The sequence below is a fragment of the Atractosteus spatula genome, chromosome 9 (assembly GCF_055471065.1).
Source record: "Atractosteus spatula isolate fAtrSpa1 chromosome 9, fAtrSpa1.hap1, whole genome shotgun sequence".
In the NCBI taxonomy this organism is placed as follows: Eukaryota; Metazoa; Chordata; class Actinopteri; order Semionotiformes; family Lepisosteidae; genus Atractosteus; species Atractosteus spatula.
Genome location: NC_142714.1, coordinates 3,054,487 through 3,076,706, shown reverse-complemented (window position 1 = coordinate 3,076,706; position 22,220 = coordinate 3,054,487). Strand labels below are relative to the sequence as shown.

The window sequence follows — 22,220 nt, the reverse complement described above, 5'->3', positions numbered from 1 at the left end:
GCAAAAAACAAATCCTGAACATTAACGAAGAAAACAAAAGTTGTCCGAAATAGATCAAAATAACGAGACTTCACGTGAATTGTAGTTCAAGTGAAGCGGCCCTTCCTGCTCGGTAGTGGCTTAAAGAAAATGAGAATCATTGTCTCCTAACAGCGTTAACTGTTATTAAGTGTTAATTATCAGTATTTTAGCTGGTTGGCAGGTTGTTTTTTTGCCTGTTGCCATGTTGGCTTGCGTGTTGGCTTCATGAAAGTACTGACGAATGTAGTAGTGACACTGGCTTGATCTAAAGCACGTTGGCAACGTCACAGGTCTGCATTCACACCACTGGACGTTTTGTTGCCTCATTCTGAATCGCAGGCAATGAGGGCAATATGGCGCTACGAATACGTTGAAACTTTGGTTCGTCTCTGATGTAAATTGGGGGCTGTGCACATTACCATGCACTTGGTAGTTTCATTGTGGTTTGAAATGCTGCTTCCTTACAACCCCGAAATGTTAAAATAGCCCTGTGGTGCCTGAGGGTTACTGAGGGAGAATGGGGGTGAAGATAGTTGTGCGATTCAGATGTGGACAGATGTTCATGACTGCATGATCAAAACCGTCCACCACCCTCCTCTAACTACAGTCTTCCCTTCATATTTACATGAGAAGTGATAAACATTAAGAAACATTCAGTTTAAAAATGAATTTTATTTTCATATTGGACCGCCTGTACGCGAATGCATCTGTATAAATATGTGTTAGCGATTGCGTTTGAGAGTTCAGCCCTCAGGATGGGAGTGGTCCCCCCTTTCATAGGCAGTTTTATGGGAAATTGTTTTTTAATTGACACCCTCTTGTGATTCATGCAGGACTTTACCGGAACACACCTGCCGTGTAAATGGAGAACTACTGTACCTGTATTTACCCACTTCCACCCTCTCACAGAGACACCCGAGTCGTTCTGCGGACAGAGGCGGTCACTTCTGACCTGGCTCAGTCTGGGTTGAGGTTGTATGCTGGCAAGGGTCTTGAGTCAGCAACAGGGAGAACAAAAGAACCTTTGCCAAGCCTGATAAGGTGGAAAAACCTGATTTAATATGGAATTCCTGGCAGGATTCCCTTCCTGATCCGGGATGCAGTCAATATCTGTCTCAGTCTTCACCTCTGACCTCATGGAGACCGGTGGGGGATTTAATTTTGGAATGTGGAAGCATTCTCAATATTACCATGAAAAGTGATAGTTTCTTGAAGAACGTAAATGTAACCTCTTGCTGGTTCTTATGCTTTTTTCCCCAAAAAGCTATGAAAATGGTGACTTACTGTACTTAGAAATCATTGAGAGCACAAGTACTCCAGGATTAATCAGATACAGGGGATTGAAGTACCCCACATTATAAAAGCCTAGTGCTTTCAACAGGGAAAAATCAGGATGAATGACACTGGCTAATTAGTTGATGATATTGATTTTTGTGGCTGGATTTGACAGGGGTTTGGTCATAGGCCTGAGAGTGAGGTCAATTACCTCATTGTGTCTAATTGTTTTAAAATTTGTGTTGTAGTTCAACGGCCCTCAGCTGAAGGTTAGTGCTGAAGTGTGATGCCGCTCTGTGATTTGTCAGGATGTGCATCAAACCCATTTTGTAGAAATTTGAACATTCAGTTTTTTAAAAGGAATTTAGGGGAGCGCTTTGGGTGAGGTGGGGGGTGCTGCCTGCTTCCTGTTGGGGGCAGGGACAGATGGAGGAGAACCGGAAGAGCCGGGAGACTTTCCCCAGGTGTTACGAGGATGAAAGAGCCGTGGAGTCTGTTTGGACCTCTTCCAACAGAAAAGCCGCACTTGCCCTCAATAATGGCGCTCGCCTGCTCGTTAAAGGCACAGCTCTGTCCTGTGGACAGCCAGGGCGACGGCAGCACTGCTTCTCGCAGCCCCAGGGTCCTGGCCTCACTCGCCGTCCCTCTGTGAAGGGGTGCAGGGGGTGTGCAGTGCCCGAGTGACCTTCCTGTGGTCTGTGCCCAAGTATCAGTACTGGTACCAGTACACAAGACAGCACCCCTGCCCTTCCTTTCCTTAGGCTGACTGCTGGGTTTCTACTTCTCACAAAACCTGAATGTTACCATGTGGTCAAGGTGCCGTGTCTTTGCTTCATCAGCGGAGCTGACAGCCGGCAGGGCATTGCCTGCTGTCACAGTATTCACGCACGGCAACGTCCCGAGTCAGAATCGACTCTTCTCGGGGTTAAAAAGAGCCTGTGGATTGACATACATTTCGTGTCTTTTTTTAAAATGAGATTCTGTGCTCTTTTTGCAAAAACTGATTGTTCCGGGGCGCTGACAATTGCCACTTGCTTTTTCAAGATTGTTATACAGCTATGCACTCCTCCGTACAGAGGAATTGATGATCAGTTACTTTGTATTGGAAAGCTGCCTCACTCAGAAGGTGATACAACTTTAAAACCTGTGAGATCTACACACCTTGATTTTCTTTCTCCTGAGACCTTAAGGTAAAAGTAAACCCTATTGAAAAGTAAACAAGTAGTGGATAACCTTTCTGAGCCATGGGAGTAACTAACAGCAACATGAGGTCTTTTTTCAGTTTCCTTCCTTTCATATCAGATACTGAGGGCTATTCCTACGCTCATTGCTTGGTTTGTGATCTCAAGAGCCAGTCAGTGGACTGTGAGTGTCTGCCAGTGCCATGACGAAATGTACAGAAGCGTTTCTGTGAAGAGAGGAAATGGTAGGATAGACATCAGCCTCCCTTATATTACTATTTCTTGTGTCAGTTTGGGCAAAACAATTTGTTGTGGCCTTCTGCTGTTTGCCATGCGGAAAAATAAAGGAAATTAAGAATCCTAGAATGATTTTGTTTTAGAACTAAAAGACAAAAGGTCAGAACGTTGGGCCTTGACTAGAAAATGAAAAACATCTGTGACTTCACAGATGCTTCTTGGGAAAACTATAAAAAATGACAGAGGCTGTCGTTTCACTTCCGAAGTGTCTAATTTAGACAGAGCACACTGAAGTGCAGTAAGTGAGAGATGCTTTCCCAGCTTCCCGGCGCTGCTGGATCGGCTGTAGAGCAGCTGCAGGCTGGTGCAGGGGACTGAAGGTGCACGTTGTGGTACTTAGAATAATAATTCCTCACACTTAAACAGTGCTTTCCTGGACACTCCACTCAAAGCGCTTTACAGGTCATGGGGACTCCCCTCCACCACCAGTGTGCAGCCCCACCTGGATGATATTTGTCTCATCTGTAAACTACATTGGCACTTTATTTCAGAAAATAAAGGGGACTTTTCTGGGGGATAAAACATACTTAAGATGTAATTTGTCCTGCTGCTTTTCACATGGTTTTATGTAAACCCAGTTTTTGTGATTTGTGCCTGTTTATCCCATCAGATATTACTGGTGATACCGGAGCTTTCTAGCATAATTGGGTTATTAATTTCTTTTAAGTGGAAGCCTGCTGATGTATCATTCTGGCTCTGAAGTGGTGCACTGTATTGATTAAAACAGGAAAAAAATCTCCTGATGCCGTTTTTAGGCGATTAAACAAGGTTTTGCAGCCCATTTTATTCAGCCATTTATATGGCTTTTAGAGTGGTTACTCTCTCGTATGATTAAAGAGGTCACCAGGCTTCTAATTCAACAATTAGAAATTCAGAGATTAGTCACTTAAAAAGACTCATGGATCACAGTTCTGAACACTTAAGGTGTTTCAGCAAATATTATTCAATTATGATCCATTTCAGTAAGTGCATGTGCTATTATACTGTATGTTTATTTCATACTTTTTCCCAATATACTATGTGCTTGTAACTTTCTCTCCGTCACAAGTTATATTTTTACTTGGCCTTCATTATAGTGGTCCAAATTAACTATAGTTTTTTTTTTTTGTGATAGTGCCATAGCAATCCAAAAATATCTGTTCAAGAAGAAGTTAGTTTTTAAAATCTGTACCCAGAGCAGTTCTGACCATTTACAGTACAGAGAAGTTCAGATCTGAGAAGCGTCTTATCTAATAAATAGAAGGAAAGGGTAATGAACCCTGCTGTTGCTTTCTGCTGTATACCTGATGCTCACAGTTAAGAAAAATTCTGCCATGCATGTCTACCATGCCATGGGTTCTACTGCATATCAGTCCTGCTCCCCTCTCTGTTATAGACATTGGTGGTCTTCCTGGGCACCAGAGGGTCCCACAGGTCATCATGCCCAGCTGGTCCATGCCAGCCGAGCTGTGGCCCAGCTCAGAGCAGCCTGGACAGGCCCGCCCCTGCACACTGACAGGAAGGGATAGGCAATTCTCCTGAGGCGTGGTACAGTAAATAGACCTGTTCACGTGTGTGGAGTTTACAGATGAAATAACCACGTGGTCTCGTCACTGGTATTTAGCACAACTTTGAAGTTTCTGTAATTATGTTGTGTTAGGGGATTCTTGTTGGAGATCGAATGTTCTCTTGGGTCCTAAACGTGAGTCTTTAAGGCAGCAACCATGGGGTTTCCAAGGCTGCAGGATTTCACAGAAGGTTTTTTAACCTTCTCTAACCGATTTAAAATACCAGTTATGCAATAAAGAAGACTCACCGCAATATGTAATCCATATCATATGAGTATATGTGGAAGAATATACTGTCATTTTTTGAGAAGCGAATTTGGTGTCCAAACAGGATATTCAGCAAAAAATAATGAGATGATTTAGACTTGCTAAAGGTCATATGGAGCTTTTCTTTAAAAAGAAAAACAGTGATAAAGCTTTGCCCCGTGACCTGCAAGTAATTGACTTCTAAATTATAATGTTTTCATTAGTGCTTTAGGCATGTTTTATTTGATGCTAGACATGTCGGATTACATCATTTCAGCAGTGACTGTAATGTATGGATGTTGCTTTCTGAAATACCTCTTCCTGTGCTTTTAGCAGTTTAGTCTTATCAAGTGAAATTCTGTAACAAAACAGAAATTGCAAAAAAGTGAGGAGTGAAGGTGAAGGAGTGAGTTTTTCAATGCAAAATATAAGTTGGTTTAATATGAATGTGTTTTGCCATTTTAAAGAATTTATAGCCCCAACTGAAAACAGCATTGTAGTGCACTGCGTACGCAATATTTTCATCACCAAGCATGAATAGAGGAAGCATGGATGAGAGATAAGGCTTACTGCTGAGTTTCTGCAAAAAAAAAGTTGTTTTTCTACCCCCTCACAACACAAAGAGATACTGTTCTGGTTTCAGATCCCTGTGGGGAAACTGTCTGCTGTACCAATTGATTTTTTTAGAAAGTAAATATGTGGGTGTTTGTACTGCGAAATGAAATTGCTGAGTGATACTGCAGATTTCCATTTCTGGCCAGAGTGCTGAAGGATCGGAGGAATTCCCAGTGTTCAGTTCTGACACTTTCAGACATTACTGCAGCCTTTTTTCCAGGATGTTTTTTTTCTTAAATCTCGTACTGCTGCTGCTTTCTTTACATTGTCAGCTTAGAATGCACTGAGACTAGACTTCAATACAGGCATAGAAACTTCCACTCTTCTTTGACATGTCAGCGGTGAGGCCGGACAGAGTGCCTTGCTCTGCGAAGGCTGTCCACGGTGCTGTGTGCGGACAGCGCTGGTGTAGTAGTGTTCTTGTCTCTTTCGGACACCTGGCTTGCCCGTATCAGGTGCCTTGCCTTCTTCATTTTCTTCCCTTCCCTTCCCCAGTTACTTCTATAAATAGCAGTTGAACTCAGGGCTGTGCATTGTAGTGTAATTTAACACCACCTCGCTTCACGAAGAGAGAGGACGAAGGAGGATTAGCAGCATAAATACAGTCAACACGCCGAAGAAATGACTGTACTTATGGCACCATATATCTGTTTACTATTACTGACTGTAAACACTCCAGCAGGAGCACGTAGTTATTTTCTGAAAGGCTGCATTAAGTACAGAATGGTATTTCCTGTTTCACCCTGGTGATGCATGATGCACTACTCTAAAGTATGTGAAATGTGAGTGGTTGCTATGGCAACAGAAAGCCTGGCCGAACTGCGGAAGGAAACTACAGCTGAGATGCCTTCTGAGGGGAATCAGAAGTAACAACAGACTTTTGCTTATTAAAGACCTCTTCAATAATTTATCTGCAAACCAAGAAAAGAAAATATCTTTCTTTCCATAATGGAGTCTTTTTTTATTATATTGGCCCATCATGCATGGTTGTAATTTTTCTTTCTTCTTGCTTTTCTGGGTTTTTAATATTTATCGCCAGTACCGGCATTTAAGGATCCTTCTTACCATCTGTGGCTCTTCCCTTCTGAAAGAGGAACTCTCAGGTTAAGTTAAACTGAATTGTTGAGCATTCATTGCAGAAGGCGATTTGCATATCAGCTGTAGACGTCAATATTTAGGTTACAAGAAAGGCATAGCAACAGAAATGCTGCTGGCTGTGCCCCTCGATTAGAGGGTTCAGGGGTACCAGGGGCTGGCTGTGCCCCTCGATTAGAGGATTCAGGGGTCCAGAGGGCTGGCCGTGCCCCTCGATTAGAGGATTCAGGGGTGCAGCCGATGGCTGTGCCCCTCGATTAGAGGGTTCAGAGGTCCAGGGGGCTGGCCGTGCCCCTCGATTAGAGGGTTCAGAGGTCCAGGGGGCTGGCCGTGCCCCTCGATTAGAGGGTTCAGGGGTCCAGGGGGCTGGCCGTGCCCCTCGATTAGAGGGTTCAGGGGTCCAGGGGGCTGGCCGTGCCCCTCGATTAGAGGGTTCAGGGGTCCAGGGGGCTGGCTGTACCCCTCGATTAGAGGGTTCAGGGGTCCAGGGGGCTGGCCCTGCCCCTCGATTAGAGGCTTGGGGTACCGGGGGCTGTTGGTTCGGTGTGCAGTGCTGCAGACAGGTTCTTGTGTGACTGTGGCATCATCCTGCAAACAAGTGTCACCGATTCTAAAGACACCCATCCTGGTCTTTAAATCGAACCCGGGCTGTGCTTTACATGCCAACTGCTTTAAATACTGGAATACTCCACCAGTACACGAACGGAAAGCAGAACTGCAAGAACAAGGACACTTCATCCTTGTGTTGCAAAGGAGCATTATAATTACATTTTGCATAAAGGATAGGCAACAGAAGCAACTTACAATAATGTTGTTTGTCGACCTGAAGCACAGGCAGGAAAAGATGAACCAATTCTGCAGCAGGATAGTTTTCTTGAGCTGTTAGGGAGAGGGATTTGTTCAACTGCGAAGATGGCAGCCGAGGGCTTGATGGCAGCAGTGCTGGTGCATGTGGAAGCCTCTGTCTGCTCTACCCTCCAGGGAAACAGTCCTCCGTTTGCCACAGGAGGAATCAAGTTTGCGTGCCAAGGCGGCCAACGTCGCGACGCGGACATGAGTGGCTTATTCCTCCTCCTTTCCTTCAGCATGAGCGAAGGGAACAGCCACAGGACAAAGGGAGAGATGAGGTGGCTGACATACTAAAGTTGGGCTGGAGTGTTTTTCAACTAGCTGTCCTCCCGAAGCACCATGCAATAGCTCTTTGGAGAGCAATGGGAATCGTGCAACGTGGATCTAAGATCTTTCAATTTACAACACACAGAACCTCATTAATGCCTTCCTTAGTTCTAGCATGATGGGCTCTTAGACATTTCTTCAATTCTTTAAAACTGTGATTTCTGTTCGCTCACAGCAAGGTAATGCTTGATGGCATTCCTACAGGGCACTGAATAGGAAATAAGAGCACTTTCAGCTCCAGAACATCAAGCAAAATAGAAGAATAATTTTATTAATGAGCACTTTTCCACAGATCCCTATCTTGATTGGGAGATTTGCTCTGTCCCTAGAACTGATTTTAAGCAAGTCTTTTCATGTAATAAAGAGTAGAGTTAAATATACTGTAAATGTTGACCTAGACAACTGACTCCCAATCCACATCATTATGGAAAGAGTAATTGACCTTTCTCTTAATGCAGTCGGCATATTAGGCCTGCTTTGTAATTTAGTAAAATAGGTAGGAGATTTACTTAGAATTATGATCTTTTAATTAAAAAATAGCATGAGCTCCTACCTTCTCATCTTCTTGGGTGCATACAGTATGTCTTGTGTAGTATGACGTTAGTATAAGCACATATTAACGTTAATTTGAAGATCGCTAAGAATGTTGTATTACTCAGTACATGGTACAGCTTTGCAAGTGCTGTGATGGAAATACTCAACCACAGTTTGTCATCACACTTCTCAAAGCCCAAAGTCAAACACGAGTGCAGTTTCTGAGCTAAAGGCTCATTCTGACAGTATGCCTGCATCTCAAAATGTAGTCCAAAAAAGCTGTCAGATGTGATAAGAAAATTGAAAAAGACCAGTGTCATTTGCACTTCTTCTCTGTCTTGTGAATAGTAATCTCATACAGAATGCCATGAAGCATAGGTCTCAAGCCCACAGTGTGCCTTTAATTAACCTCCCTGCAGAGAGAGGCTACATTGTGCAGCAAACAGACTGTAAACTTGAGGAAGGTCTTCCAGTTCAAGTCTTTCTGAAGGTGTACAGTACTTCAGGCTTGGCGGTTCCTATAGAAACAGAGTAAATAGATCTAAAGGAATTAGAAAAGACCCTCCTCTCGAGAGTTCAGGCATTCTTGCGGAAACCCACGTCTCATTATCATTTCTGAAAACTGGCACTGTCTGGACTTTGAATGAACAAAATGTGAGAGACCATGTTTATGATGTGTAAAGTTCTAAAATGTTATCGCTACTTAGTCTCCTCGATAAGATGAAAGACAGCTGTTTCGTGGCTGTGCAAAGAGCTCTCTTCCCTCTTTTTCTAAATTAAAAAGATCCCAGACAGAGAGCTAAGTATTGTTTCAAAGAAAGACTAGTCCATACAGTGGAAAATTAGATTTTTTTTTCAGGAATGAGGAAATGTTTGCTTTTGGTATTGCTTTTGTTGCTTGTGATACTAGAGAGAAAGGCAGCTGTTTATTCAAGTACTCAAGATTTCATGAAACTCTTGTCCTGCTTGGTTTTCCTAATAATTAAACATCAGCTCATCGCTGTAAATAGGACGTGTATGGAGTTGGGTTTACTTTCTCATGTGAATTATGTTATCTGAATGTTCTTGTATTATTAAAAAAACAAGTGAAGGAAAAGTTTGCCAACATGCAAAGTTATTCTTTGGGGAGAGATTTCAATGCGCCAAGACCGCAGAATTGATCATCATGGTTGAACAGGTTTATTGCTGTTGTGTCTGAAAAACGTTTGTGTGTAAGCTTCACAAAGCACTAAATCTAAAAGGTCTGTACTGAAAAAAGTGATAGCAGATGAATGCACAAGCTTTAATTCTATCTAAATCTGTTATTTATCATATAGAAATATTTGTTCATGGATTGATTTCCAAATCCAATCTATGTACTGTAGTTCTTCTGGGAATAGCTTTAAGCTAAATGCATAGGCTTTATTTGCAGAACAGCAGGTGCTGGGATTATATAGTGGTGGGAATTTGTCATCTATGCATCCCTTTCAGTGTGCTGAAATAACGAAATTGAATGACTAAAGAGATAAACAGTCCTTGTCTGTATTAACCTACAAATGAACAGCACCCCCTTTTGAAAGAATTTGACTCGCTGTGAATTACAAAGTTAGTGCATTCTTTTACATGTGCTATAAAGAGACTGTTTTTTAGAGACATAGAAGGGGTGCATTGCAAAGCTGAAATTAAGTGCTTTCTTCACAGCAACTACATTTGTAATGCTGGAGTAGTCAGTTTGCTATTCACTCATACAGCTCATACAGTCGTTAATCTTGATTCTGTACCCAGTCGTCTTACTTTGGCTTCAGGATGATCTAATATTTACTGCACAACTGGGATTCTCGTCTCACCACATACCAGTCAGAAGTAATTTGTTGTGCAGTGGAAACTGGATTTCAATATCCAGAATGCTTTGTGGGTCTAGCAATTTCCCAACCAGAATATGAAGTATTTTAAAAGTCTGGATGCAGAAAATGTTTTCCATTTCATTCATCGTCTCGTTTTTTTTTTTGTGTTGTGTCTTGGTTTTTGATGGCGTTGACCAGCTCCTGCTATGTCAGGCAGGGTGTCCATGTGAAGTAATTCCAATTGCAATAAAACAGTTACTCAACAACACATCTTCAAGAATTGATATATTTTCAGTGAATTTAACCTTTTGCTTAAAGTGAGAAAAGTAAGGTGGAAGTTAAAAACAAGCTATTTTTTTCACACAAGGCAAAAACAAGATCATGTGTTGAAACTTGTGAGAGTGTCATGCTGATGTTTTTTCTCTGGAATAAATGTAGTAAACGAATGACCTTGAACTCTTTCTTAGTCAAGATAAAAATTGTTGCTGGACTATCCACGCAGGAATCCAAACGTGAAATATATAACGTGCTGTCTTTCTAGTGTCGTCAGATCTACATTTAAAAGTTCCATGTGATTAGCTGCTATTGCCTTCATGCAACCTACAGTAGATGCACTAAAGCTCTTGAAATTTGTCTGCATTCCCTTAAAGCAAAATCCTTTGGAAAACATCCTAGTTTCCAAATCACAGTCTGCAGCTAACTAAAGAAACAAGTCAGAAAAGGATGTAGAGTGCGATTTTGAGAAAAGATGTAGTTAATGGCATACTGTAAGTAAAACAGATGTGCCACTTGGTTATGGGATTGATAATTCAATGAACTAATTTCCTAAAAAACGGAAAAAACCCCATAAAATCCAGATCTTCCAGGCATGAACAGCCGTTTGTGCTGTTTTTATTTCCATGGCTTTGTTTTGGACTCCCTAAAAGTCTCTGAGGTGTGCGTTCCTCCACAGCAGTGGGACACTTGGGCTTCCCCGGGGATTGGAGCCCCTGGCATCGAGTGCGGCTGGACCAGCGGCACAGGGACACAGGAGGGGCTGCGCACACGAGCGCGAAACGGCTTTTACAAATACCGCGAACAAAAGGTGGTCTTCATGGCGGGGGGGGGGGGACTGCTGCTGCTTTAGAAATATAAACAAACAGCCCTGGAGTCGCTAAAGCCAACCGCCCGCGCTCCGGACCGGAATGTGCCGACGACACCCCCCCGAGCCGCGCGCTTTATTGTGTCAGTACAATGGCTGAGAGTGCTCTGGGAGGAGCTCTGTCGGGAGGAGTCTGCTGTCAGGCGCCCCGGGACCGTGAGCACTTATCTCTACTCGCTGTCAATGAATACATCTTCTCAGGCCCGAACGGTTCTACTGAATTCTTTTAAGTGCATCTTAAAGGTTATAGAATTTTGGAATCTTTTCCTCCCCTGCTGTTCTGTTGTTGGCCACCACTAACATTAAACAGTTCTCAAGGTGACATAGTTCATCAATTTTCCATTCCTCCTGCCTCTCTCGTTTGTGTTGTTGCTGCAGATGAATCTGTCGTGAGAATGGGGGTGCAGATTTTAAGGAGTGCGTTAGGACCACCGATCCTTTCTTAATACTTATTCTAAACCCTTTTCTCCTGTTGGAAATGACCAGGCACCACCTCTTCCTAAATACAGCGCATGTGTGAGCTTGGAGTTAGGGAGGTCAGCTGAGCACACACACACTCTGACTTGAAAGGTGTAATGAAGGAGTCAGCATGGGGTGATGTAAGCTGATCAATGTGTATATTCAGCGCAGGGGACTGCAGCGCTTTATCTGACATTGAAAAAGTTACATGTTGATGCTGGCCTGGGAATAAGCAAGTACGAGCCCTCCTTGTGTTTGGACTTCTGCAGGGCCTGTCTGGGAGCGTGTCTGCGCTAGAGCCGTTTATTAATAAGGGTGCTGAAGAGAACTACTCCAGCTTTTCGGCGATTTAAGGCAGTTGAATACTCTTGGCATTCCTCTTTTTTAATGGAGCAGATTGGTGTGTTCCCCTGTTTTTTTTGTTTTAGTACGATATCATATTTAATGACATTTTTTGAAAGAGTATGCCGTATTGGGGACAAAATGAAAAGTTTATATAGAGAAGTAATGATAAAATAGTTGTCAGATACAGTAGGTTCTTTGTAGAGCTGTGAAAATTAGAAAAAAATCCTTCTGTAAAGGTATTTTGCTCTAGTGTGTATTTTGCCCCCTTGTGGCCCATTTTAGTACACAAGTTGAACTGGTTAGGTGTCATAAGTAACAAGAGAAGGTATTGACCTGCTAAGTGTCCATGGTTTTTCTTTGGGGACAATAAAGCAGATGTGCACCATTGATTTAAGATCACAGTGGACAGATGCCTGGCATCACATAACCTATATTTTTTTAAAATAGCATTCCTTCCATTTTCAGCATCTGTCAGGAAAAACTGTTATGTTCCGTCCAAGAGGATATCTGCTCTTCCCCCAAACAGGCCACCTGGCTTGCTGAAAAGATCAATAAGATCATGAGGAAGACGTGCTCATTCCCCAGAGCTTTGAATGCCTCTGGAAATGAACTGTTCTGGACTTACTTGTCCACAACAGGATAGTTTTTCCTGAAACCAAACTGCTCCGTTTTACTATTTAGTGTATGAGTTTAATTTCTATGCATGTAAGATAGTAATATTGATTGAACTGATATGCGTTTTAAAATAAATTTTGAAGCTCTGTATAAATAACTTTAAACAATCCTTAGCATTGGTCTTGGTGTAGGACTCCAAACCTTTAACCCCTGGAAGAATGATGAGGATCTTTGTCTGCTTCGTACCCTTCCCGAAGAGAGAAGAGATTAGTGAAACTTTAGGCAGTAGAAGCTGGTCCTGAACACAGTGCTGTTGCTGAGCCTCCTGCCCCTGCTGGAGAAGAAGAGCAGCTGGTCTCAGGACAGGGGGACAGCACACACACCCCCACGGTCTCACAAGCTGAAGCCCAAGCACACGCACACACGTGCACACACACCCTTACTCGCTACAGCCCCAGTGCACACACACCCTCACACACTCGCATGCTATAGCCTAGTGCACACATACACGCGCACTCACATATGTGCACACACACCCTCACGCACTTGCACGCTGAAGCCCCAGTGCATGCACACACGTGCACACACACCCTCACACGCTTGCATGCTGAAGCTCCAGCGCACGCACACACGTACACAGGCGCGTACGCACACGTGCACACACACCCTCGCACGCTAAAGCCCCAGTGCACACACTCGCACTCACACATGTGCACATACCCTCACAGGCTAAAGTCTTAGCGCACACACACTTGCATGCACACACACATGCTCACACACCTGCACGCCAAAGCCCCAGCTCATACACGTGCACGCTAAAGCCACAGTGCACACACACTCCATCACTCGCACGCTAAAGCCAAGCCGCAGCGCACACGCCCTCGTGTGCATACACACCCTCACACACTCGCACACTAAAGCCCCAGCGTACACACCCTCGCACACTTGCACACTTAAGCCACAGTGCACAAACGCTCACACATGGAATGGGCTGCTGACTAAGAGACATCTCATTATTTTTAACAGAAAAGGACGTACACACAGTATAGTTTCGTGCAAATTGCAGGCTTCCAAAATGTGCATACTGCAGAAAATTTCATCTGATTTTTATTTTCATTCCCTTGTTTTGAAGTTTGGCTTCTCCAACTGCTGAATGATGTTCATGCTAGTGACTCACTGTAAAGACTTAATATATGACATTTTTAATTGGTCATTTTTGTATGACTTTGCTACATTTGTTACCGGGTCCAATTTACATGTGCTCCATTATTTATTTGTGTGATTGCTTATTTTTTGTACCTACAGCATTTTATCTTCCCGAGCATGATGGTGCACATTCATAAGTTGGCAATGAATGTTTTTTGTAAAGTGTTTTTGTTGTGGCTGTAGTGGGTACTGTGAAGGGCTAGAGATGGAAGAAGTGCACCAGCCCAGCTACAGTAGTACACTGAAGTGCGTCTCTTCCCGCCAGCTCTGAATGTACATCCGGCCTGCCCAGTCAGGGCCCAGGCAGTTTTGATTGTCATGTGCCATGGCCTCACCTTGCAGTGCTGTGCCCTTGGGGCAGCAGGGACACTCTGCCAGGACAGATGTTCTTTTCAGCTCATTCAGTGGTTGTCGCCGAATTGTGTACCATCACCATGGAAGCAGGGGTTTCCATGACAACGATGCTGCTGCCTAATGGGCAAAGTGTATATAGGTGCAAATGGATAATATTTTCCTTTTTGTAACCTGCCATCTGTTTTAGATTAGCCACTGTCCCATGGAACGCTGTTAATACAAAGTCGATAAAAGTCGCCTGAATAGGGTGGAATAACAGGTGTTGGCACAGTGTGTTGTCTGTACCAACCGAGGACAGAATTTTTCTTTGGCATTATTGAGTTTAAGAGGCTGCTTTGTGAAAGGCTCGCTGGTTTCTCTACTTTCCACTCATTAATGAAAAGATTAAGATAACTGTTGTTTGCCTTCAGCTGTTGTATCTTTATTTAACTGTAGAGCCTAATTAATGTAACAAGATAAAAAATAATTAAAAGGTTTCTGTATTATGTCTTAGTGCCGTTTTTTCCTCAGTTGTAACACGAACAGGAGATATACGTACTCAATATCCTAATTATTTGTTCAAATGGGCAACAGCAACAACAACAAAAAATCATCTCAAAAGTACATTGTTTTAATCCGAGGTGACAGAAGTGACCTAATCCATTCATGGCCGTTTAACTGTGTGTCTGTTTCACATTCTGTGCCTCTTCAGGACAACTTCAGGAGAAAAGAGGAATGTGGAGTGCAGCTCAGAAACCACCTCGTACAGCAGTGACTCTTTTTAAGTGCAGTTTTCCTTTGCATTTCTTAGATCCTGACATTGATGCTGCCGCTACCATGATGCTTTTGAATACTCCAGACCTGCCAGCTTCTCGTGAGTACTGCAGCAAGGTGTACGAGTGGAGCCCAGGCCACTCGCGTCCTGGTCTGACGCACACAGACAGCAGCTCCTCGGAGAGCAGTAGCACAGAGATCCTGCAGCCCAGAACAACATCGGAGTGCAGGGAGAAGGAGCAAAGCTCCATTTCTGGGCAGCTGTGTTCAGGGAGGTTCCTTGCTGCTCTAACAGTCCTATTCAAATGTGACACTGACTCACTTACTCATTGCAGCCTTCGGAAGAAAAGGTCACAACTCTCAGAACTCATTTTCATTTCTAAAGCCTTTCTTACGTTTTTCTGTTGGTGCGCCCTGGACGAGAGGGATGTGACTGGGTCTCCACGTGAAGGTGTTTGAGAGTTTGGTGCCTCCACAGTGACAGGGATTCCTGAACCTCTATTGTGGCTTTGCAGTGAATCAAGACAGCAAGGTTAAATGCTGTTTGAGCCAAGTATCTGCTGTATTAAGGCATATTTTTAAGGTGACCTCCTTCCACGAGATGTTTTAAAAGCTGTGATAATGATATCCCTGCTGTGCGCGCCGCTGCTGGGACATTATTTTGCCAGGTGGGGAGAGGGTGTGAAATAGTCAGGAAACGTTACTAACCGTCCCTCCTTCCTTTCCTCGAAGGGCCGATGTTTGCGACAGCGCGTGTAACTGTTGCAACTGTGAATCTGACGTTGGGAATGCTGACGTTGCCTTGTCCGTGGCCCGTGGGTGTGACTTGTTGTGTTGTTCCTCAGTCCCTCAGGGAGTGATCCAGAACGGAGCTCGGATGGGGAGTCAGGGGATATACCCGGGCATCAGACCACTGCCAATCAATCCGATAGGAAGCCGGACAGGAGCCGTGAGGCACGTGTGCATCCATTCAGTCTTTTTGTTTTACCAGACATGGCCAGACTGTTTCGTACAGGACTCAGATATGATCTGAAGTTGCATTATATGTTTATTATGTTATATGTTCAGAACTGGAAAAGGCTGCTGGGCTCTTAAATTCTACTACAGCGCATGAGTATATCTCTCCTTTTAGTTTCTGGTGGATTCCAGAAAAAAGACTAAAGTACTGCTGCTCACCTTAAGGCCCGGTTTAGCTCTTGACTTCACCAGTGAACTGCTGACTCCCCGCAGCCCCTCACATCATTCGGGCTGTGGTCAAAGCCTTGGGTAGTGTGTGGAATGATTTGCCAGCCCATATTCAATCTTGCACATCAGTCTTTGCACTTTTAAGTCCTGAACCCTACGTACACCAGCTTCTGTGTTAAATATTCACGTCTGATGTTTTTACTTTAGCATTGCTTTATTGTAGCATGCTTTTTTATAAAGTCTCATGCAAGACGCCAAATGCAATTGCTGATCTTATGATAAGATGAGATGTGTATTTCAATTAAAAAGAGCAAAAAGAAAACCTTTTCTGCTGGAAATATAAGTTCAAAGCCTGGATAGAAGCCTTCTCTCACTAGTGTAGCAGAGCACAGCTACAGAGCCCCTGTGTTATTTTTAATGAAAATTAAAATATATTTAAAAAAAGACAGGAGAGGACAGACTTAAATCATGTTTAAAAAAACATTTAAAGAAATTATACTTCAATATATTTTCTATACTTTTGTGTAGAAATGTTCAGACACCAGGTGTTTTCACTTTTAAAAGATAAAACCTACTGGATGTCATGTAAGTTTAGTAGTGCTTTTGTAAGTCTGAAAAAACATCAATACTTTCAGATTCTGTTACAGCAATGGCTTTGGTACATTCTGTATCAATATTATGTGTCTGTCAAGTTCCAGGCTAGTGTATGTCCACGTTATTCTTTAAAACCACCAGAAATCTTGCATGTTCGATGCAAATTCAAATTTTAAAGGTAATCAAATAGTAATATTCAGTGTATGGCTCTAAGCAAGCTAGTTTCACTGTATGTTGGAGAGTAAAATATTAATAAATCTAGGTCACTGTAATAGGAGTTACAGTATGAGCACAGTATTAATGCACCACTGTTGGCACCAGAGTAAGAATTCTAGATTTTGTTTAACAAACTCTGTGCTACATATGCAAAAACAGGCAACAAACAGCTTTTCAGAGCAAATCAAACAGATAGTATCGTATCCACACAGTGCTGCAGAGCAGTTGCTGTACTGCCAGTGTGTTTTCACAGTGGAAGCAGGAGAATGAGGCTTGCTGTGTAAAACAGATCGTATGTCATCTGAACACTGCTCTTGTTCTTCAGGATTTGAGGTTCATAGTTTTAGTTTTCCTAAGTATTGTTACTGTTCCTCGCCATGCCAGAGTTGTCCTCGGCTGCTGGATTTGCAGCCTGTCCTGAAAGTTTACAGACTGACTAGAGGCTAGAGTCGAACGGACCCAGACTGGATGTCTGCCTTTGTCCTCTGCGAGGGTGTGAAGGTCCTCGGTACACACCTGGGCCGGGCCGGGCCGGGCCGGGCCGGAGCCACGCGCTGGCTCATACTGTGGCCCACAGCCCGTCTGGAGAGAGAGCGGAGCTCATCTCGGTCCCTGCACCATAGACCTGTTTATGTAAAGAAAGGTGCTCCAGATCTCCCCCACTGCTCTTGGTCTGCTCTTATCCCTGTGGATCTGTGCTCTAATTGTGTAATTCAGAGGATCTGTCCAGAGTGTAAGCTGGCCCACACAGGCTGCATTTCAAGACTCGCGCAGCAAAGAAAAGAAGCAAACGGTTCTTGTTGCGCCCGGGAGTGCCTGTTGTACTTGACTTGCCGTCCTTTCATCTCGTATCCTCTCTTCCACGGGGTGCCATCCGGGCTCCCTGCAGAGAGTGGACGTCAGCGGTGTGAAGATTGTGTCACGCTCGAGCACTGATCTCCGGGCCACATCAGCACATTGCTGTGAATAAATACAGAGCAGAATGTGTAGTGTGGACATACCTCAGGATTTGCACATCCCTGGATTTTTCCTGAGATACCAGTAATTTATTGCCAGATCCGGCCAAATGCTGTCTCCTGCGAAGCATTTAGTACCCTCTAATGACAGCTCCTGCAGTGAGAAACCATCTAAAAGTAAATGTACCCTGTTCACGCAGAAGTGAATGACACTGCATTTAGGTATTAATTATTGAGTATAATTTTCTTTGCATGCTGTGCATTGGCCATAATTCATGAGGTATTAATGCAGAAACTAGACGTGCTGTGAAAAGCTCTGGGGTTTATTTTTCCAAGCTTGGCGAGTATCATGCTAATTACAGAACCACCTCTCCTCCGGTCAGGTTGTGATCTGTGTACAGTCAAGTGCGAGTGCTCAGGAGCTGGTCTGAAGTGCCGCGTGTGTTGGGCAGGGCTGAGGTGTGGGAAGCGCTCTGGCCGGATCAGTGACCCCCCGTCCTCCCTCTCGTCCAGCAGGGCCTTCCTGGGCGGCTGCCGGGTGCGCAGCGACAGCGAGCCGTCCTGCGGCTCCCCGGTCGTGAGCAGCGACCCGAAAGAGGATCACAACTACAGCAGCGCCAAATCCGCGCTCCGCCGCAGCGCCTCCCCCGCCGGCAGCTCTGCCGCCGCCGCCGCCGCGGCCGACAGCCCCAGCGAGCCCGAGGCCGAGGACGAGGACAGGAGGCCGGCCCGCCGGGAGAGCCGGGACGCGCTGGCCGACGCCGGCGGCCTGGCCCCGCACAAGAAAAGGCAACACTTGGCGAAAGCCAAACAGAAAGTTTCGGCCGACACGCTGCCCTTGAAAAAGCGGCGCACGGAGAAGCCGCCGGAGAGCGACGACGAGGAGATGAAGGAGGCGGCGGGCTCTCTCTTGCACTTAGCAGGGGTCCGGGCGTGTTTGAACAACATCACCAACCGGACGGCAAAAGGACAAAAAGAGCAGAAAGAGTCTATGAAAAATTAAGACTGAAAACATCAGTTTTAATAGAATTTACAGTTTTTTTGTTGTTTTTTTCCAGGACATCAGGTGAATTCTAATGATTTGTGGCAATATCAACAATCACTTTGTTTTCCTATCCTTTATAGATACTGTTTTTTGAGGGTTGTTTTTTTGTTGTTGTTTTGTTTAAAGGAGATTAAAGCCATAGCAAAACTTTTTCTGATGCTCAGCTAATTTTTAGGAACACATTTTTGTCGACTGAATAGAGAAGGAAAAACATCATAAAATTCCGCCAAATTCAAGTCAGGTTTCTCCGATTGGCAAAACACGAAAGGTGGAGCAAAAAAAAAAAAAACAACAACAACAACACAGCAACATTAGTGTGAAAGAGGAAGAAAAAACCCTCTAACAATCTCCCCTGTATGTAATGCATCCAAGAGTCCAGCTGGAGTGGAGGGAAGCTGAGCCACTTCAGTGTGCTGCTGCTGGGAAGACGCGTGTGTGTGGGGGGGTCTTGGGCTTTGCAGATATTTCTGGTTTGAAATATTTGCAGGCAGCCCTGTAGCAAGTGTCTTTCTGTGAGACACTTGGATAAGGTAGTGCCCAAGACCGCCCTTGGTTAACCAGCAATGACAATTGCACTCAACTTTAGACTGGGTTGTCTCTGTGGCTGCTGTGCTCTGGCTACTAATCGAGGCTAATCACAGAAGTACAGGCCAAGGCAGAAAGACATGGAGGTGTGAAGAAAAAACATTTGGATGCTGGTTACTGGTATTAAAGTCAACCACTGAACTCAGTCTTCTATAAATAAAAGAAAATAATTTTAAAAGCCATAAGCCTGATATGCCGGAGCAGTGTGTGCAAAAAAAAAAATAATAATAATTGAAATGTCTTCGAAACTGCCTCTGTTATTTTTCTAAGCAATTGAATTAATTACGTGATTTAAAATAGTGATACTCCTCCGTGGAACAGTAACGGCAAATACCCTTAATGGGATAAAAGATGCTACGAAACCTGCCAATAGTATTATGACGACAAAAAATATTTAAATGACTGTGGAGTTTTTATTTTCATTTTTTTGTTTGTTTTCTTTTCCTACCCTCACAATCAAATAAGCAATTTCATCCAGTCAGGATAACACTGTATAAAGGTGACAATAGAATTTTTTTCTTTTCTCTTGATTAAACCAATGTAGCCAGCAGGATTTTTCCAAATCGTGTTGCATGGGTTCTGTAAACAAAAAGAAACTGTTTTTTTATTCAAAGTTCATGTAAGGTAAATAATGTATTTAGCATGGAGCATGAATTATTTTCATATAAATCTAGATCCTAGAGAAAAGGCTATGCCTCTAATTTTAATGCCCATAGGCCTAGGTTTATTTTTGTTGTCTTTTCCTATTTTTGTTTTGAAGCAGGCTTTTAAAGTTAAACCTTCTTCAGGGACAAACATAGACTGTTGGGAACTCGTTCTCTGCAATATGACGAATTCACATTTCGGGTAGGGCTCGAGTGATTGAAATATACTGCCTTGTCTGCACGTTCTACCCACTTCTGCTTATCAAATGAGTAATGTTAAAATGTCTTGGGATTCTGGTCTGTAAATGTTATAGCTCGCCTGTTCACGGAGAAGTTAGTAGTGAGTGTACACCCCTTCCCCTCTCATGCCTGCCTTGCACAAGATGCACAAGATTTGGTGTTTGGCAGATATTTCAGGTTATAACCTTCATGTCACAAATTAGTTTCACACTGCCTTCTTTCATTTTCATTCTTCCTTTGTTTGGTTTATTCACTTTCTTGTGACCTGTCTGCTGCCAGTATTCAGGTTAAAGTGTCAGTATTATTGTTGAACAATTACAAAAAAATCCTGTTTTTAAATACCTGCATTAGAAAATCCAGCTAGATTAGCTCACCAGATTTTACTGAGCTATTAAATCCAGGATATTGTTGATTACAAGGTTCAGTGCCAAAGCCAGTTGCATGTTTTTTAATTAAAAATAGGATGCATTCGACCTGGAGGTGAACCTTATTAATTTCTCATTTTGTCTTGTTAGCTGTGAACTACCCCTGTGCTGTGAAACACGAACACTACACTGCCCATTCAAGAAGATTAATATTTTTGATAGGAAAAAAACTGTGATCAAGGCAAATTAATCCTGCAATAGTTACACTAATATCACTCAATGTTTTTCACCGCAGGCATTATGCCTGGGTGATATTTAGCTCAATGTATCATTTCCCTTTGCTGCCCACTAATCATGACAATAACGTTCTGCACTCCATCCAGATTATTTGCTTGGAATTGCTAAATCTATATCTGCCCTGCAAATAATCTCACTGGAGAATTTCCAGCAGTATTGCTTTCCCATTGTAATCAGTTTGCATAGATTCGCCTCTTCCTAGGAAGGTCGCTTGTCATCCGCCGATGGCACCATTGCAATAGAGGACATTCCTAAGAATTCAGGGAGGACTGAAAGGAAACCTGAATATTGGTTGTTTTAGGTGGGAAGAGGGCTCGTTGCACGATTCTTAAAACCCTGTTTGAGAGACCCCCATCATATCCACTAGTGAGAGAAAAAACGTCCTGCAAGTGGAATTCGACTGCCCTCTGGTTGCAGGCTCTTGCCTTGATGCCCACACTCACTACATAACCAATCCCTTAGTTTCCTGTGGAAGTATTGATTGGGAATGGGCGAGAAACGTAGAAGAGAAAATTAGTGAACACGCAATGTTTATGTGAGTCAAAACAAGTTCTAGCGGCCAAAGGCCACTTTTTTTGTTGTGTTTATTTTGAGATGTGAACTGCCATTTTGCTTATTGTTTAAAATGAGCTCCTGAGGAGGAGAAGAAGCTAAAGATCTGGGTAATTTCTTTTGTTTTTGTTTAGAAATGCGCAGTCTTGAGGGCATGTGCACTTGGCCAACTTTCGAGATAAGTTTGAAATAAGAAACTGTCAATATGGAGGCATTCTTGCATTCTATATTTCCTTGATGTGTAATCATATTGCCAAAGACAAAACTATTTCATCAATTAATGTAAATATCACTTTGTCCATTACTATGACAAACCTTTTTTGTTTTTTTTTCTGAAACCTACCATAAAGTTTCTGTGATGTATTGTCTTCCAGTTGCAATAAAAAAAATAAGAGTTGCATAAGGTGAAAAGTGACTTTTTCATTTGATGGAATTATTTTTTTAAGAACTATATTAATTCTAACATGTTTATTAATTTAAAATTTAAAACATTAAACACTTTCATATTCGTTCCAGAGCTCTGAGTCTTGGTGCGTTTTAATTGACGGTTTGCTGTGATGTCCTGTACGAGCTGAGAGCTGGGCTGAGATGCGTCTGTGGAGGCTCTGCCCTGTGGAGGAGTCATCCCCAGAAGGAAGCCTTTCAGAGCTGCTGCTTTATGCACAGGGTCGTGGGACTACGGAGCATGCATTCTGTGTCTTTATACTCTTTACCAACCATGTTGACACCAAAGCCATGGCTTCTTTCAGGAACTGGCTGGAGGAGCTGAATACCCTCCTCTCATGTGTAAAAGTGTCAGGTTATCCCCATGTTCTCGCCAAGACCTTCTCCACCTGGTGCTGACCTGTGTGTAGAGGG

General features: G+C 43.4%; 1 protein-coding gene across 11 annotated transcripts in view; it reads left to right on the top strand.

Annotated features, from left to right (window-relative positions):
• foxn3 (forkhead box N3) overlaps window positions 1-21,773 on the top strand; it is a 79,063-nt gene extending 57,290 nt beyond the window's left edge. For 6 of the 11 annotated variants that reach the window (XM_088924566.1, XM_088924564.1, XM_088924563.1 and 3 more), the window contains 3 exons: window positions 14,721-14,783; window positions 15,529-15,637; window positions 18,151-21,773. In XM_088924566.1, the coding sequence (XP_088780692.1) occupies window positions 14,721-14,783; window positions 15,529-15,637; window positions 18,151-18,637 (659 nt within the window). In that variant the 3' untranslated portion in view covers window positions 18,638-21,773. The remainder of the gene's footprint in view (window positions 1-14,720; window positions 14,784-15,528; window positions 15,638-18,150) is intronic. The other 5 variants (XM_088924573.1, XM_088924572.1, XM_088924571.1 and 2 more) reach the window with 1 other exon arrangement.
• The last annotated feature ends 447 nt before the right edge of the window (window positions 21,774-22,220 follow it).